The sequence below is a fragment of the Merops nubicus genome, unplaced genomic scaffold, assembly GCF_000691845.1.
Source record: "Merops nubicus isolate BGI_N331 unplaced genomic scaffold, ASM69184v1 scaffold7036, whole genome shotgun sequence".
In the NCBI taxonomy this organism is placed as follows: Eukaryota; Metazoa; Chordata; class Aves; order Coraciiformes; family Meropidae; genus Merops; species Merops nubicus.
In genome coordinates, this window is record NW_008614251.1 from 4,319 (window position 1) to 22,395 (window position 18,077).

General features: G+C 40.9%; 1 protein-coding gene across 1 annotated transcript in view; it reads left to right on the plus strand.

Moving 5' to 3' along the window:
* Positions 1-12,424: 12,424 nt before the first annotated feature.
* The window catches only part of SDR16C5 (short chain dehydrogenase/reductase family 16C, member 5), an 8,406-nt gene continuing 2,753 nt past the window's right edge, over positions 12,425-18,077 (plus strand). The window contains exons 1-3 of the mRNA XM_008942155.1: positions 12,425-12,754; positions 16,773-16,904; positions 18,006-18,069. Coding sequence (XP_008940403.1) covers positions 12,425-12,754; positions 16,773-16,904; positions 18,006-18,069 — 526 coding nt within the window. The remainder of the gene's footprint in view (positions 12,755-16,772; positions 16,905-18,005; positions 18,070-18,077) is intronic.

The following is an 18,077-nucleotide window of genomic DNA, read 5'->3' on the forward strand; positions in this document are numbered from 1 at the left end:
CTGCTGACACAGAATTGATGATACCGAATTTTAAAAGGCAGAAAATACAGAAGCCCATAAAAGTTCCATGGCCTTTACAGGATTTAGCTGTGTTCCCTATCACCTTTCTAGGGATGCCACCAGCTGCAGGAAAAGTCTTCTTCCCATGCTTTCCCCTGTAGCACCTGCCAACTAGTGGCTGGAGGACATCAGTCAGGCTCCTAGAGAACACCATCTGAGTGGTTTCATCCACAAGGACCTTGGGCTGCACACACTGAGCCTGCTCAGCAGCACAAAGCCATCACGGGATGCAGGCATCAGCAACAGGTTTGCTTCAAAAATGTGACTGTGCAGTTGTATGCTTAACCCTTAACTTCAACACTTGTTTGCTTTTCCCTAAACTTACCTCTACCTTAGTGAGAGAGCCCTTTGACAGCCTTCTAACCAAAACAAGCATTGCTGTACTTCATGCAAATGTTCTACCACCCATCCATTGCAGTTCACAAAAAATTGGTGATTTTATGAGGAATAAAACTCCCAAAGCTCTAAAGACTTAGTATATACCTTTCAGAATGAAGTGTTTTGATCTACTAAACCTTCCCATTTATATCAATTTATATAGTAATAAAAAAGGACTTGATGGGACCTAACATCTAAAACTGGGATACATGCATGCAACCTAAAACAGGAGTGGGGGCAAGGAAAACAAAGGAGTATGTCCCTTCCAAGGCAGATAGCCCTGGCGATGGAAGGGGGATGTGACTTCAGGAAAGCTGAGTAGTCCTCATTCCTTCCTTTATAATTGAAAGCCTCTCCAGTCAGACACTTCCTTGCTTTAATAATTATAATTGAAAATGTGAATTCAGAGTAAGACCTGATTTCTTCTGCTGATGTGAAATTCCTTATGACTTTCAGTTATGCCATCACTCAGGGGCTCTCTAACCCTGAAGTGTTCTAACATTCTCAGTAACGAACATATCAGATGAAAGCAGCTCAAAATGTGCCAGTGAATCCAGCAATGTTTCCCAAAGTCCACTTGATTAAATCACAAATCAAAACTAAGGTTGAAGATGGGATCTACTGGGCTTGGAGATGAGAAAGGGCATCTCACTCTTGGTCCAGGTTCTGAAAGAGCCCCCTAACTTTCATCTTACAATACATTCCTAGGACTGTCACTTCAACAGAAGGTTATTGAAACAGCTGTATTGCTTTATATAAATAAAAGCAGAATAGGGGGAAAGTCTCATGTGTGGAAAGAAAATTTACTGCAAGAGTATTCTGAAGGAAAAAATGCCATCCTGAGACCAACAAACAGTTTCTTCATTTCCTTTCCCTGACTTTTATCATTGGCTTGGCTTTTTTACAGGGCAACCAATATTCCAGTATGATCAAGCTACAGAATCAGAGAATGGCAGGGGTTGGAAGGGATCTCTGGAGATCATCTAGTCCAACCTCCCTTGCCAAAGCAGGTTCAAGTATTTTATCAGTTTTGTGTACTGAACAGGCATAACAAAAAAATGAATGTGAACAATAAGTGCTGGAAGGGTCTAGACTGAGATTAATGCCTCTGCATTAGGAACAAAAGGAAGAAAAAGATAGTCTAGTTGAGGCTAGGCAAGGATGAGTTTGGCTTAATAAGAACTAATTAGAGGAAAGAAGGAGATAAAAAAATATTTCCTGAACAAAATAAAATTCATATACAGGAGCAGATCATGAGGGAGAGAGAAGCTGATGAATACAATGATTTCTGAATACCAAACTGCATGCAGCTGCAGCTCGGCCTGAAAACCTAAGCTTAAATCTTCAAATAATGAGGCAAGGTCTTAAAGCCATTCCCACATCTCAGAAGAACTCAGCATATTTTACAAGCTGAAATATGCAGAGCAGAACTTTGAGTTTCCTGGGTTTTTCTTGTGGTAAATTAATATGTAGAATGATATATAATAAATACAAATAACTGCAAAATTATTATTACAATAATTATTTTGTAATTATGTCTAAATAATTATAACAATTTACTTTATAATTGTTTATAACCATACCATAAATACAGGTAATTATAACATAAATATTGTTAGCTGCTTCACATAACGTTTCCCAAGATAGAAGCTTTATAAGAACAGAAACAGGCTCTAATTTAATATACTGAAGTAAGTATTATTAAACTGTGTTCAACATAGACTCTAAATATGCACTGGGTTTTAGTTTGGTGGTTTGATTTTTATTTTTTTTTTTTTCAGAATTTTAATTCTGAAGGGAACTTAATTAACAAGAACCAAAGATTCAATGGATGGTGTATAAGGGCCTCTCTGTCATTAAGGATAGTTTTGGAGGCCTGCATATAAGGCAAAAAGACAAATCCATCACTCCACTCTACAATTTATGTAAACATCTCAGTGCCACAGTTTTTTTCACAGCCTTCCTCCTCAAGTACTGCAGAGCTCAGCTGGACACAAACAGTGAGATCCCTTCTTACAACAACAGGGGCATTCCAGCATTTGGAACTTAAAGGGCAAGTGAATGGTTAAGTTTCCTGATCCTAGGTTGCTTTGAGAATGAAGAAATTCCTGGTATGGTTTAGCTGGCCCTGAAACCCATCTTATTTTCAGTGATGTTCCTGGGCAACCCCAAGGAACGTACCATAATTCTGTCTGTTTAAAACACTGAAATGTGTTCTAAAAGGTGAGATCTTAAAACTTCCATGCTTCTCCCCAGTGCCCACAAAGGTGAGTGATTCAAGTATCACCAAAGAGGTTCCTCTCCCTGAGTAGGCTTTGCAGTCTGGTCTCTTCCTCCAAGGGCAGCTGCTTTGGAAGTGCAGAGACTTCATCTCTTCCATTTCCTTTGCCGTCCTACCACCTCTTCTAGAAATCCCTTAGTCAGTCTTGGACATAACTTCACCATCCACAGCATCAAGGTTTGCTTTCTGACTCAAACCTTAAAAGACAATGGTAACCATTTAATTGGAGAATGACTGAGACTTCCGCTTCCAAGTCCTAACCGTGAAGACAAGCTGGCTATTTTCAGGTGTTTTGCTTTTGATGTTTTTATCATAATCATTTGCTGCCTGCAGTATTAAAATCAGTTGTACATACAAACAGGGATGTACTGATTACATCCAACCTCTATCACAACTGTATTTCTTAATAACATAACACTATTGCAGATACAGCTCAGTACTCCACCCACCTGACAGGGGCAGGGACCTATCATGAACATAGCTGTGAGCACCAAACAGGGTAGCAAAGCCAGCTACCCTGTAAATCATTAATCCAAGCATTCAATTACTAATCCCATCAGCCTCATTTAAAGCATTTAAACTGACAGTTGCATATCCAATTAGCTGTTGCTATAGAAATCAAAAACGCTTAGAGGTATTTGACAGACAAATCATTACTGGCCCAGCAGGGATTTAGGCTGAATTTGTTTGATTAGGTTGTGACTTTACCTAAAGTGAGCATTTACTGTAATCCTTGGTGAAACTATAGAAGGAAATCTCTCCAGGTTAAACAATCATCAGAAAAGCACATTGGTACACTGAATGAGGTGTTAAAAGCACTGCCCTGCATGGCTTCCTCAAGGAGAGGAACATCACGTCCTTGTATGGAGACAATCACATAGCTATCCATGTCTGTAGGTACACAGGGCTCTACGTGACCTTTGCCTCTTGGCTTTCTGTCATTACTCCCTTTCTCAACAGTCTCCTCCAACCCAACAGTGACTGTTTGCAGAAGATGCTACCAACTCTGTATTTTCCCACTAAATTTTATGTGGGCATTGACTTGCACTCCAAATGCATTGAGATCTGTGTGCACACCTCTGGTCTGAGCTCATCTCAACTCCAACCCATGTAAAATTACAGGACACTGGGTTATGAAAACTGTTCCTACACTTCTGTGAGAATCTGCATCTTAACTCAACAATTCTGGAATATATTCTAAAGGACTTTTCGGGGGAAATGCTTTTTCTTTCCATCATGAACAGAAGACAATGGTAGCAGCAATATAAATAATAGGTGAAATTCTCTCATAAAAGCAGCTGAGGCAGGCAAGCCACATAAGCCTTTCTTAGAACATATACACCAGCATATTTCAATCATGATTTGCAGTATAAATGGGTTGTACAGTGAGACTTTCACATTTCTCTGTATTTCCACCTTCACCTCTGCAAATAACTAGCAGACAAGGGGTGGAAACGGGCTGAAATTTTGATTGCACCACATCTCTCCACCTAGAAAAATATTCCATAGAAGAATAACCTTTTTATCTTTTTTTGTTGTTGTTAATACAGCATAGCTGTCATGCTATGACAGTTAATGTGACAAAATCATTCTCAGAAAGTTATTAACTCACTCTTTGCCTATCAGCCAGGAAAAAAGGCTGTCAGCTTCCACCTGAACCACAGCAGTGGAAACTAGTCAAAGCAAAGGACTTTCACAGGAGCCCATGCATGCCTAAACTTAGATTACTAAGCTGCAGATAAGCAGGCTTGAGATAGGGCAGGTGTTTCACTCCCAGGTATCCATCACACTGAGTTTCCCTGTAGTAAATGAGACAAAAATTACTTGAGCAGGGATCCCAAGATGGATTAAGAGATTCAGAAGTAATAGCTTTTCCCTCTGAATTCTTTGGATATACTTTAGACTCAAGGAGTTTTAACATCACTCCATAAAATGGATCTGTTCACAGCATCATGACCATTTACAACATATAGCACCTGCAAATGTCTTTTAAACATACTAAGCTTCACTGTCCCAGCACCAATCCTTGTGGGCCCCCAAAAGGCTAAAGTGAGACCTGGCCAAAAAAGATGGCAGCATGCTGGCCCTACCTGCTGCATGTAAATGTGAATACTATCATTACTCAGTTTTCTCAGTATCTTAATGAAAAGAGTGATTAAATCACCAACTAACCTTAACCCAAGGTAAAGTTAACAGGCATAACAGTAGGTAAAGAGAAATGCTTAGAAGAAATAATTTTCTGAATAATATCCTTCACTACCAGGACACCTACCCGTCCAATTCCTGCAGAGCTTTGAGATCTTCTGTGGTTCACTGGCATTGTTAGTCCACACAAGTGTGGCCATTAGGTTAAGGCAGATGACTCTCCCTGTCTACTCTGGAGTACCTGGAGTACTTCATTCAACTCTGGGGCCCCCAGCATAAGAAAGCATGGACCTGCTCAAGCAGGTCCACAGGAGGACCATGAAGCTGATCAGGGGGCTATAGCACCTCCCCTATCAGGACAGGCTGAGAGATCTGGGGTTGTTCAGTCTGAAGAAGAGAAGACTCCACAGAGATCTTATAGTGGCCTTCCAGTACTTAAAGGGGCCTTACAGGGAAATTGGGGAGGGACTCTATCAGGATGTGTAGTGACAGGAAAAAGTAACAGTTTCAAAGTGAAACAGGGTAGATTTAGGTTAGATATAAGGAAGAAATACTTTACTGTGAGGGTGATGAGACACGGGAACAGGTTCCCAGAGAAGCTGTGGATGCCTCCTCACCTCTAGAAGTGAAAGGGCTTTAAGCAACCTGGCCTAATGGGAGGTGTCCCTGCCTATGGCAGGGGGTTGGAATACGATGATCTTTCAGATCCCTTCTGTTTTGCCAATTATGTTGGCCAACGTAAAGGATATAGCTATCAGCAGAAAACAGGTGTAGATTTACCATCCGATTCCAGGAAATAGAGAATAAAATATGATATGGTGGACAACAGTGGGAACAAACAGATCAATAGAGCTACTCACAGTAGATGACGTAACCAATGAATGAGTAAACCAAACCAGAAATCTAGTAAAGGAGAAAGGAATAAGCCAAGCCAAAAGTCCAATCACACAAAAACCACCACAGTACTTGCCAAGGAGATGCACCATCAGCCACACCATCCTTGTTCTATCCAGCTCCCAATCCTGTCCTGCCATTGCCAGGAGCTCTGGTTGTAGTGAACAACTGGGAAGCCCTACACACACATCCACTACATAGGCAGACTTCCTAAGCTCACCTCAAGCAGAACCAGCTCCTACACTACTAACTTCAAAGGCAGGACACCTGGTGTTAACTTCCTAATTGGTTTTCACCTAAGCTTGGCCAGGCTTTGAGAGAAACCCAAGAGGAAGGTTTCTCCTGTTACTGAAAAAATCCTCTGTTTGTAACAATCATCCATCTGTCAACTTCGATTCAGGCCTTGGGGTTCAGACCCCAGCACTTCACCTTCCAACTCAAACCATTTTATGATTCTATGAGATAAACAACCCAAGATAGTGAAATGGCTCAACTGCTTATCATTCAAGCTGAAAAGGGTTAAAGAAAGAATAAGTTGTTTCATAGTCTTCTCAGTTAATTGGGAGATAGGGAATGCTGTTTGACAGAAAGAACTGGTCAGACTAGATAAGAAAAGGGTTTGTATGTTTGACTAACTTACAGAAGACTTCATTCTCCTCCCCAGCATCCTCTAGGGAATATGAACATTTCACCTTGGGAAGTGAATGCCAGTTTTCTTTTGGACCTGCCTACTTACAAGAGAAAGCTATGATTTTGTCCTCTACTCATTTGCCTAAACCTGACTCCAAGATTTCTGGCTTTTGTCTTGTGAAGAGCACAGTCAACAGTAGCTTTTCCCAGAAGATACACGTTTCTAGGGATTTGAGGTTCTGCAGCTTAAATCCTTCAGTGTCTTTAGGCACAGTAACAGCAGGCTCTGTGCTTTGTGTCCTCTTCCTCAGGAATGGTACCATCAGCTGTGTGTTTTCCTTGGAGTGAAACAGTGGACAAGAACTTGTGCCCTCCAAAATTTATGCCAGATATGACTGTACTGTCATAGTTACCACAACTGGATACCACCGGATTACAAGAAGTACAAACCTGGTGTTGGCTAGGCATTGTACTCCAAGAACCTGCTCAGGCATGAAAGTGTTGTCCATTGTAATTGCCAATTGACAAATGTTGTCCATTGTAATAACCAACTGACAGAACATCAAGCACCTGCAGGGTTAGATGAAGATAAGCCACAGCATTGAAGATGGGTGTGGCATACACAGGCCTACATAGCTGTAGGGATCTGAGCTGCAGGGATCAGAGAAGAAAAAAACATAGAAAATGAGATCCTTTCTTCTTCCTACTATTCCTTGGAAAGAAAGCAATTCATGCTTTGATTCAGAATACAAGAACCAAGTTTTGTGAACTGGAACTCCTTTTCCCCTTCATCTATAGGGTGTATAGCCACTTCCCTCACATCCCTGATCAGCTTCACCTTGAGGTAGAATGACAGGTTCACTGCAAAGTGTGTTCCCTCCTGGGTGTTCCATTGTAGGCCTGAGTTTTGGCTAAAAATGTTAGAAAGAATATGCACAGGTCCAACGGTTATATTAAGTTTGTGCTGAGGATTTAGTTTCCTTCTGATGAATTAATAAAACCAATACTTTGATTTCACTTAGCTTAAGTCCTAGCTATCTGGTGAGATTTCAGACTGACCTCTTTGAGCCTGATGAGTCAAAAGTATGTTCTGACACAGACATTTAGGAGACAATTTGAGCTTGCCCTGCCTTTCTGAAAGTTAAAATTGTTAAAGTAGGGCTGGAGAATTCAGGTTGTTGAATATCCTGTGGAATAAGGGATTCCCACATCTCATCTTGTGTCCCACATTGGAACATATCAACCAGGTGGCTAAATTCAGTATCAGAGACTGACACTATGAACTTCTGGTCCAGGTACTCATAAAGGACATTTAATATTATCAATTCACTAATATCACTGAATACCAATGATCTGCAGGGAACTGCTTTTTCACACCAGTCCTTACCAGTGCTAAATAGTTCTCCTTTTGAGGCAATAGGCACATTTAGATTTTATTTCCTCTAAATGTATGAATACAAATTACCACAGATTGGCACAACTACATTAACTGTTAGCACTGACACAACATCAAACTACATTTGAATGTGTGAAATAAAATTCTTCCACAAATTCAGCAGAGATCTAAAGCACTATTAGAGTCTGCAGCAATGACGTTTGTCAAGAAATATTAAAATAGCACTTAGTTTGTCTGTATTTATCAAAGCATTTGTTTGGCAGATCTCTTTGCAGCATGTTAATGGTTTATATTAAGTTTTAAAAAGACACTCACAAGCCAGTCTGCTGCCTGGTGAGACAATTAGTGTCAAGCACTTTAATAAAGTAATCTCATTCTTCTAAATCTACTTTCTTTTTGGCAGTAGCATTTTCAGTTTTACATGGTGATAGTAAATGAATGCCTTATTAAGTTATTGATACATAATAAATGTTTATAAAAAAGCTGTGGAATATAATAATTACTAGTAAATAATATATATTTCAAGTATATTCTGCAGCTTAGAGGTCAAGATGCATTTCAATATCATTCACCTCAGCAAGTAAGCTTCTTCATATTCTCAGTAACAAGAAGATACTGGTCAATGTGTAACCCACCAAAACCACTGAAAAAGTTCCTCTGGCTTGCGAGCAAGAGGTAGTCCTCTAACTCTAATCTTTGCCACCAACCCAGAGGCAGATAAAAATTAGTTATACTTGCATTTACTATGCACAGCCTATGGCAATTTTGACAATTTGGTGTAGCACAACGAACATATACTGAAATATTATGTCATCTTTATCACCTTGGCAGCTCCAAGGAGGACAAAAGATTTACACCATGAAAAAAACCTGAGCCTAATCCCTCCCTACATGGGTAGATTTGAGCTGGTGTACTGTCATTTCTAGGTATTCTCAGTTGTGTGGTTATTTCTGTTCTTGTCCTTGTTAGTGGCATACCTTTAACTTCTACCTTGATCTTTTTTGTATATTTAACATCTCTGTTATGAGTAAAACTAGTGCCAGTCATAGAATCATAGAATCACTATGGTTGGAAAGGGCCTCTAGGATCACCAAGTCCAACCTTCCTCCCAACATTCCCCTAACCACTGGACCATAGCCTCAAGTGCTACATCCACTCATTTTTTTAACACCTCCAGGGATGGTGACTCTACCACCTCCCTGGGCAGCCCATTCCAGTGCCTAACCACTCTCTCAGTAAAGAAAATCTCCCTAATATTCAATCAAAATCATTTGAAGTTTTGTTACTGGAAGGTCAACAACAAAAATACCTCTCCTAGAACTCTTTGTGTGGCTTCTCTGTCTGTAGCACTATTTAATTTTTTAGAGCAGTCAGTTGTTGCAGACAATTTCACTCCTGTATTTTTCTATTACTTATGAAACAGAGCTTTTGGTACAAGCCAAGTTCAGTGCAGAGAAAGGTAAGTTTGGGGCTAGAGACAAGTTACTGTGCATAGAGCTATCAGGAGAATAAGTTTCTGTCTGACAACAAAATTCAACATTTTGAAACACCAGGACAAAACTGTGACAAAAAGCCACACATACACATGATTTCCAAATGCTAAACAAGTCTCTAAAGGAGCCATCAAATCTAGCTGGTGGTAAGCAGATCATGACTGGTCCTAAATACTACTGTGTCCCTCAAGTCCCTTTGTCAGGTACCTCATCCGTTCTCTACCTAAAGCTAGCAATGAGCTGTAAACCCGCCACTACCATACCAAAGCCTCTAATTTAGGTATGTAAATTATTAATCATCATTGTCATTTCAACTACTTACGGAACTCTTTAGGTCAGTTGAATGTAAGAGCAGGGAATTTAGGTGTTTACATGGCTAAGCACCTGTTCCAGAATGAAGCTGGTCCGATTACTTTGCAGCTTGCCAAGTTCTGGTTCCAACAACATTCCGTACCGATGTTGTTTACCTTAAAATAGTGCCCAAATATCAAGTCAAGTATCACCTCTGGTTTGTTTCATAACCAGGAATTCATCCCTGAATCATTTTCCCTTCCTATAATCTGCTGGTTTTGCCATGTAATTACATATCACCGAGCAAGATGCTGGGGAGTTACCTCACCCACCTGTTTTGCATTGGCTGTCACCTTGTTTGGAAACACGATTCATTGAGGCTTTGAGATCTGCCTTCATCCTCTGAGGGTGTGTTTCAGCTTCACCTTTTGCTGACATCTGAATAGAATATGCAACAGCTAGTTGTGCATGGAAGTACCTCACTTCCATAGAATTGTCAGTATTAACAGCGTAGAATTTTCCACTGTATTACTTGGTGTAAATTACATCAAATTAGGTGAGCTACCATTTTATTTCACCCAAAATGAAAACTGCCCCATGATTCCTCCATCCCTGGAGGTCTTTAAGGCCAGGCTGGATGAGGCTCTGGGCAGCCTGATCTAGTGGGAGGTGTCCCTGCTCATGGCAGAGGGGTTGGAACTGGGTGATCCTTGTGGTCCCTTCCAACCCTGACAGATTCTGATCTGTTTTAGCAGAGGACTTTAGAGCCCTAATGGCTCAATGGTTGGACTTGATGATCTTGGAGGTCCCTTCCAACCTAAAGGATTCTATGATGAGGATTCTATGAATTGTGTTTAGAACATAGATGTGTGGACCAGAGCACACAGTGACTTTATTCAAATTCTTTCCTTCTATAACTTGCCTATAAACAAGATAAGTCTTTTCATATCACTTATTCAAAATGCAAAGTACCACAAATAAGTAGTGATCTCTTCAGACAGGCTGAGGACATAGCAGGAAGAACACAGTCTTACAGGCCTGAGGGGGAACACGGCTTTCTAGTCAGTCTTGGGGGAAAAATATTGATACTACAGGGTGCAGGACAGTGATTTTAAAGCTGGATAATGTATGTATGGAAAACCGAGGAACTGGAACTGTCATGTTGAAGATGCAAAATGATAATCAGATGGCTTCACTGTTTTATAGGGAGTTATTTATCATGGAATTGTAGGATGTTTGGGGTTGGAAGGGACCTTTAAAGGTCGTCTAGTCCGACCCTCCTGCAGCCATCAAGGACATCTTCAACTAGAGCAGATTGCTCAGAGCCCTATCCAACCTGACCTGGAATGTTTCTGGGGATGGAGCATCCATCACCTCTCTGGGCAACACAGGCCAGTGTTTCACCACTTTCAGTGTGAAAAATTTCTTCCTTATATCTAGTCTAAATCTCCCTTTTTTGGTTTAAAACCATCGCCCCTTGTCCTGTTGCAGCAGGCCCTGATAAAAAAAATCTGTGGTCAGCATCTCCCTTTTTACTCTAATTCCAGCAAGCAGGTAGCCTGGAGAACAGTGATTTATGATATCAAGTCTGAACTGTTTAACTTCACAACTTCACTAAAGCAGCAGCAGAGGAAGGAAAGAGCACTTGCTCTTCAGGTCCTTGTCCAGGTCATTCCTCATGTCCTAAGCAAGGTGCCAACCTGTGATGCCACCATCGTGGCTCAGGAAGGCGATGGCAGCAGCATGACACAGGAGCAGAAGGTGGCTTTGGGAAGCCACCCAGGACGAACACCCACTTCCCTAGAGCAGGATGGTTTGTCCCAGCCCCAGGCCCACCACGCCCCAGGTGACCTCCCGTGTCCTGCACTGAGCCAAACCCCAGGGAGGTGGGCAGGGCGGGACCAGGTCATCCTGCAGCCCGCACTGACAGGCAGCCAGATCTCCACCGACTAGTGGAGAGGTGCAGGACAACTGACACCAGGGGTGAGTGGTGGCTGTGGGGACTGGGGGTGGCTGCTGAGGGATGGATAGGGCTAGAGAGGTGAGGAGGGGGCCATCGGGGGATGGTAGTCACCCCCCAGGCTGCCAGCAGGTCAGTGGTGGGTGCGCCTTCTCCTGAGCCTTGCCATTACCATCCAAAATACTGCAAAAGGAATGGCCTAAATGCAGGATAAAAATCAAGGTTTGTAACTGAAAGGGCCTCGTGTTTCTATGCAGACGGTAATTTGCTCTCAGATTAAAGTGTTTTGTGTGATTTCAGCCATACAGTATTGGAAAATATTTACAGTGTGTAAATGTTCTTATTGCCTGCTTTCTGAAACAGCAGATGCCCTTTTCTGCTGAGCGGGACACCTTCCTCCCTAAGGTTGGTACCACTGTTTTCTATACTTTTTTGTCCATCTGGTATCACCTCGCTATGAAAACAAAGCACTCTATAGTCATGGCCACAAATATGCATGTAGGTGTCCCTCCCCATGGCAGGGGGCTTGGAACTAGATGATCTTTAAGGTCCCTTCCAACTGAAACCATTCTATGATTCCATGACTCTATTAAATGTATGCTACTGAACCTTTTTAAAAATCTGGGAAGCTGAGGACTCTGGAATGAAACAGCAGGTGTGTAGGGTCTAGCAGAAGATATTTTCTTTAATCCTACTCGTAAGAAGCCAGCAGCTTTCACAAAACAATTCTTTAGGAATATATTTTGTACCAGCAGTAGAGAACAATGTGAAGGAAATCACCATTTGGAAGTCAATCTTTTTTTTTTTAGTCAATATCTCAGTGTTTTGAAGGCCAAATAACATGTTGTATTTCTAGGTTTGTATAACAGAAGAGAAGTGTTTGTGCCTGCAAAATTATGTTCAACTTCAGAAGCATTCTGAAGATACTCCAGTTCCTGAAATTACTAATTTTTTATTTTTTTGAGCAATTAATCCTATTCATATTTCCTCTACGCAAAAAGTCTTTTGCTGGGGAAATTGTGCTTATTACTGGCTCTGCAAATGGGATCGGAAGGCAGATTGCCTTAAAATTTGCTCCTTCAGGAGCAACCTTGGTTCTTTGGGATATTGATGATGAAAACAACCAAGAAACAAAAAGATTAGCTGAACAAAATGGAGCTAAACGAGTATTTGCCTACCACTGTGACTGCAGCAATAGGGAGGACGTCTATAAACAAGCAGACAAGGTAAGATACAGTTTCTGGCTTTGGATTTGGCTTCTGATTATCTGCTTCTTTTTCATAATATATGCTATCGAATATTTTATTATTTTTTTTAGAAACTTCAATAAAGGGAAGTAATCTTGTAGGAAGTAATCATCTTGTCTTTTAGACAAGTACTTTCTAGATGGAACTTAAACTATGTTCACACTAAAGTAGCCACATTTAAACTGTTCAGTCAAGATTTATCCATTCCTAGTCTTCATTGTGAGATGGTAACTTCTTTTAGATTAAAAGTATGGTAAAACATGCAGCAGAGGTTTAGCTCCGTGTACTAGGTTGTTTAGGCTTTAAAACTTAAGATGTCAAGAAATAAATAGTAATTTTTTTTTTAAAAAAACAGAGGAAATTGTAAGGGGGTGTCATTTCCAGTGTCTATTTGTTTAGAAAACTGTAGCTCTGTGTAAGGGTGATGTGGGGTGTAATGGTTTCAGAAATATCAGGGTGTGGCAGATCTCCAGTCAAAGTGATGATTCAGCTTCAGTTTCTTTTTTGGTCAATCCACCTGAAAAGTAAGGTTGAGAAGGACTCCATTCCAAATTACACTTTTTTGCTGATATGACCTACCCTTTGTAAACTATTACTTTTTTATTATTATCAGAGCCCAGTAACTGGACATGAAATTAAACATTATTAATTTTTACTTGTTCTTACATCATGTAATGCCTGAAAATATTTCCCAGTATAACCCCACTTATAATCCAGTTAGCCACTCTGCTGTTTCATCCAAGGATAAATTCTTCATCTGTTAAATTCTCTGTGTATGTACTTATATACCTGACTCTCAAGTGACATCTTTGACATTCTGTGTCCAAAGGCATACATCAGAGAAATTAGCTAAAATGTTTCATTACACGTTTATGTTGACAGATTGTTTTGGAATAGCCTTGAAATGTAACATTCCTTTTCTATGTGGTGTTCGGGGGTGCTCTTTGTTTTGTGGTTGTTGCTTTTAATTTTAACAAAAATAGTTTAATTCGTTCTGAACACGGCTATGGAAGTTTGAAATAAGTGTTTTTCCTCAAGAAATGTTCCGGATGAAAATTACTTCTGAAGGGTAAGTTGAATTCAGGATCTGTAAGTATCTGGAACCACAATTCTCCTCCCTGTAGACAGCAAGGTATTATTTTACCCATACTTGTTAGCAGCATTTGGGGCACAGACAACTAACAGTGCACAGAAAAAAAAAAAAATTTCATTTAGGGCCACTGGTGCTAGATGTTAAGAACCACAAGCGGCATCATAGTTCTACTTGGACAGTGATAGAGAGGAGATATTGAACCATAACAGTATTTCTGCAGAGATGAGCAAGTTGTCGAGTGTTCTGACCTCTGCTGACCCAAGACACAATGTTCAAGGAGGATGATCTTTGCCAATTACTTGAGCAATACAGATGATGCGCTCCTCACCGTGTGAGGCACTGACGACAATTCCTACAATTAGGCATCCCAGTAATTTCAACAATCTTACTATCTGTTACCACTTCCCAGCAAGGTGAAAAATTAGTCTGAGCAACTTGTGGTCAGTACTTCAAATGTGGTACCTGATTCTCTTTTGGAATGTTACTATAAATCGACAGCAATTCTTCTAGAATCTCCTTTTTACAAGGAAAAAGCTCACTTTAGAATTTACCAAGAGCAAATCTTTTTTTCAAAAATAACATTTTAAGTTGCCATTAAATCCCTATTCCCATAAATTCTATCTGCTTCTTGCAAAGACACGCCAAAGTATTAGTTTAAGCTTATGTAAGTAATTTCTGTTGGGCTTTCCTGTCAATGCTGAACATTTTGAAATTTTTTGTTCATTCTTAGTTTAACAGAGTTAAAATGTTTGTTATGTGCACTCAGGTAATTCTCAATCTCCAAACACATTAACTGAATCAGCCACAAGGCTCCAGCCTGCAGAATCTGCTGTGTCGAGATCAGCAAAGAGTGTTCTGAAGTGCACAGCAGAAAGTCAAAGAGTTGTTTAGTATTCAGGAATTGCTGTTAAGATGCTTAATTATTGTTAATACCAACATCTTTGTAGGTATTTGCATGAATTCAACAGTCATGGTGGAGACAGAGATTCTTTTAGATCAAGGTTTTTTTCAGCTAGGATCCACCTCTACTCTTCAAAATACCTGCAGCTTTTTAACTGGTAACATGAAAAGTCTTGAGCTTAGACACAGAAGATAGAGGGATAGCAGAAAAGTTAAATTAATTGGTTTTATTTGGTATATTCACTGCAGAAAAACCAAAGTATATTCCTACAACAGAAGCTTTCTTTCTAGGAATCAAATCAGATCATTGAAATCCCTAAAAAAGAGACTGTAGAATAAACTGGTAAATTGAAAAGCAACTGATCTTTCAGGATCATTAGTGCCCACCTGGGAATTCTGAAGGGAATCAGGTATGGATCTGATGAGCTAGAAATGCATGGGGAGTGTTTTGCTATAAGAGGTATTAGATATATAACAGGTGAATGCTAAGGTTCCCTCAGAGAGCCAAAGGAAGGTTAAATGTTGGGGCATCACAACCAAGCACCTATTTAAAAGCTTCCAGACAGCTGCATATCTGGGATTTTTATGGTTTTGTAGTCATTCTGTAGGTTTTGAGACACCAAAGACAGTTCCCTCTAGCACAGAGATCTCTGCACTGACTTTGATTCTTAACACAATAAGTAAGTCTTGGCCATTTGCCTTGATAAAAATCCAAATCATGGAATAAAATCTTTTTATAACAAACTCAGATGGAGCTAATGGTGATTTTGGTCTGCTCTCCAGGAGATGTTGTCTATCTATTTATATCTCTTACACCTATTCCTGGGCTTCATCAAAAGAGTGGCCAGCAGGTTGAGGGAGGTGATTCTGTCCCTCTGCTCTGCTCTTGTGAGACCCACCTGGTATTCTGTGTCCAGCTCTGGGGCCCCCAGTGTAAGAAAGACATGGATCAATTGGAGCATGGCCAGACGTGGGCCACAAAGATGATCAGGGGCTGTAGCACCTTTTCTATGAGTACAGGCTCAGAGAGCTGGGGTTGCTCAGCCTGGAGAAAAGAAGGCTCCACGGAGGCCTTATAGTGGCCTTCCAGTACTTAAAAGGGACTTACAAGGAAGTGGGAGAGGGGACCTTTGTCAGGAAGTGTAGAGATAGGACAAGAAGTAACAGTTTCAAACTGGAAGAGGGTAGATTTAGATTAGATTCAGGGAAGAAATTCCTCACTGTGAGTGTGATGAGACAATGGCACAGGTTGAGCAGAGAATTTGTGGATGCCCCCTCCCTGGAAGTTTTCAAGCCCAGGCTGGATGAGGCTTTGAGCAACCTGGTCTAGGGAGAGCCCTTACACCTGGTTGTGGGGGAAGTTTTCCCTGCCTAGGGCGGGGGAGCTGGAACTAGATGATATTTAAGGTCCCTTCCAACCCAAGCCAGCCTATGATTCTGTATCATCACACATGCTTCTATACCCAAAGGATTGGTATCACTCGGGAATCCATGCTGAATTCTTTCCTGTTCTACAGAAATGATCTGGAAAAGGCTGCAATTAAAGCATGCTCATAGGGAACCCTAAAGCTTTGTAACTCATTACCTTAGGTTCCTGTGGAAACCAAAAGTACTCTGGAGTTCAGGAGGCAATCGCACAAATTCTTGGGGCTGGGGCTGGGGCGGAAAGCATGGTGATATATTTAAAAAAAAAACAAAAAAACAAAAAAACTAGATACCCTAATTCTCTCAGGAAGATCCTAAGCTGCAGAGTCAGAAAAGTTGAGGCGTATACCTTAGAGGCCTGGTCCTTTTTGAATTTCTTTCCACCGTGAAATGAAGGCAATGGGACCAGATGGACCTTTGATCTGATGATCTGCTGGATCTTTGATATGATAGTTCTTACATACTTGTGTTTCCAGCAGAGATATAAACTATTGCAAGTATCACTAAATGTGTTCATAAATGAAGCATAAAAGGCATGGGTACTTTCTAAAGCCTTCTGTTTATCCTTTTCTTACTCAGGTTAGAGAAGAAGTTGGAGATGTTACTATTCTAATCAATAACGCTGGCATATTACTTGGGAAAAAGTTCCTTGACATTCCAGATGCAGATTTTGAAAAGACCTTAAGAACCAACTTCTTCTCTCAAGTCTGGGTAAAGTATTTTTCCTCTTCTGAGTGACCGAAAGGTACAGGCAAGTATTTTAGCGTGAAAATCACCATGGTGGCACCTACCTGAGGAACCCAATTTGGAACAGAGATAGGAGAGGCCTTGAATGGAGGAAGATACATTTTTTTAATCATCTTATAATATAAGCCACACCAAATTGACACACATCTACCTGGGCACTCTGGTCAATGAAAAGCTTGTGCATCCACATCGTGACCCGTGCTCTATCTGCAGCAGCCATAGCTGGAGTTGGTGCTGACATGATGGCACGTGACTTTCCTGCTCCCAGTGTTTGCTGGCATCAAGAGGCTTTGTCTGATAGGCTTGTAGCATCTGTGGAGGCACAAACATATTTTTGTGGTGGACTTGGCAGTGTCAGAAAGTCATTGCAGATAGACATCTTCTAACCACTGCCCAGGCCACAGTGCATTGTTCTTCCAAATACTTGAGGCAAAGGGGCTGGGAGAGATGTTCCTCTTGACAGGTCTAAAGGGACATAGGGCAGGACGACAGTGACCATGGGCCCTCAGCCAAAAAAATCATGTACTAGGCACACACAGCTAGAGCCAAATAGACATTGCAGAACATCTTAGCTCCCGGGGAAAAAAAAAAAAAAATTGTTACTACTCTTGTCTTCCTCATTCCCTTCCCCTTCATAAAACACCACTGCCCTCCTTATATAGTTAATAGCACCCAGAGAGGTGGTCTGGGGTGATGGAGTTGTCAGGCATTTCGGTTTGTAACAAACAGGGCTCACAGACAGCTGAGCTCCCCTTGTGTTGACTTCTAGCTCCCTCTTGTGTACCAACCCTTTGGTAATAGTCTCAAATACAAACTGTGAGGAACCAGGAGCTACAGAAAACACACTTTGCTGCTTTTAGTAACACGGTTTTAACGCTGATAGATCTTTAGGTAGATGGCCGTCATTCAAGGAGATGCTGTCTCTTATTTATAAATTCTTAGAGAGATGGAAGGGCAGTTGAACTTCTTGTATATTGAATAGAAAATTGGGTCGTGAAGCCTAAGCCGGAATGCAATAGTTTTGGTAGTCTTGTTACAAAGAGGGTTTTTTAATGTGTCTTTTAGACTTGCAAGGCCTTTCTGCCAGCCATGATGACCTATAACCATGGACATCTGGTTAGCACAGACAGTTCAGCA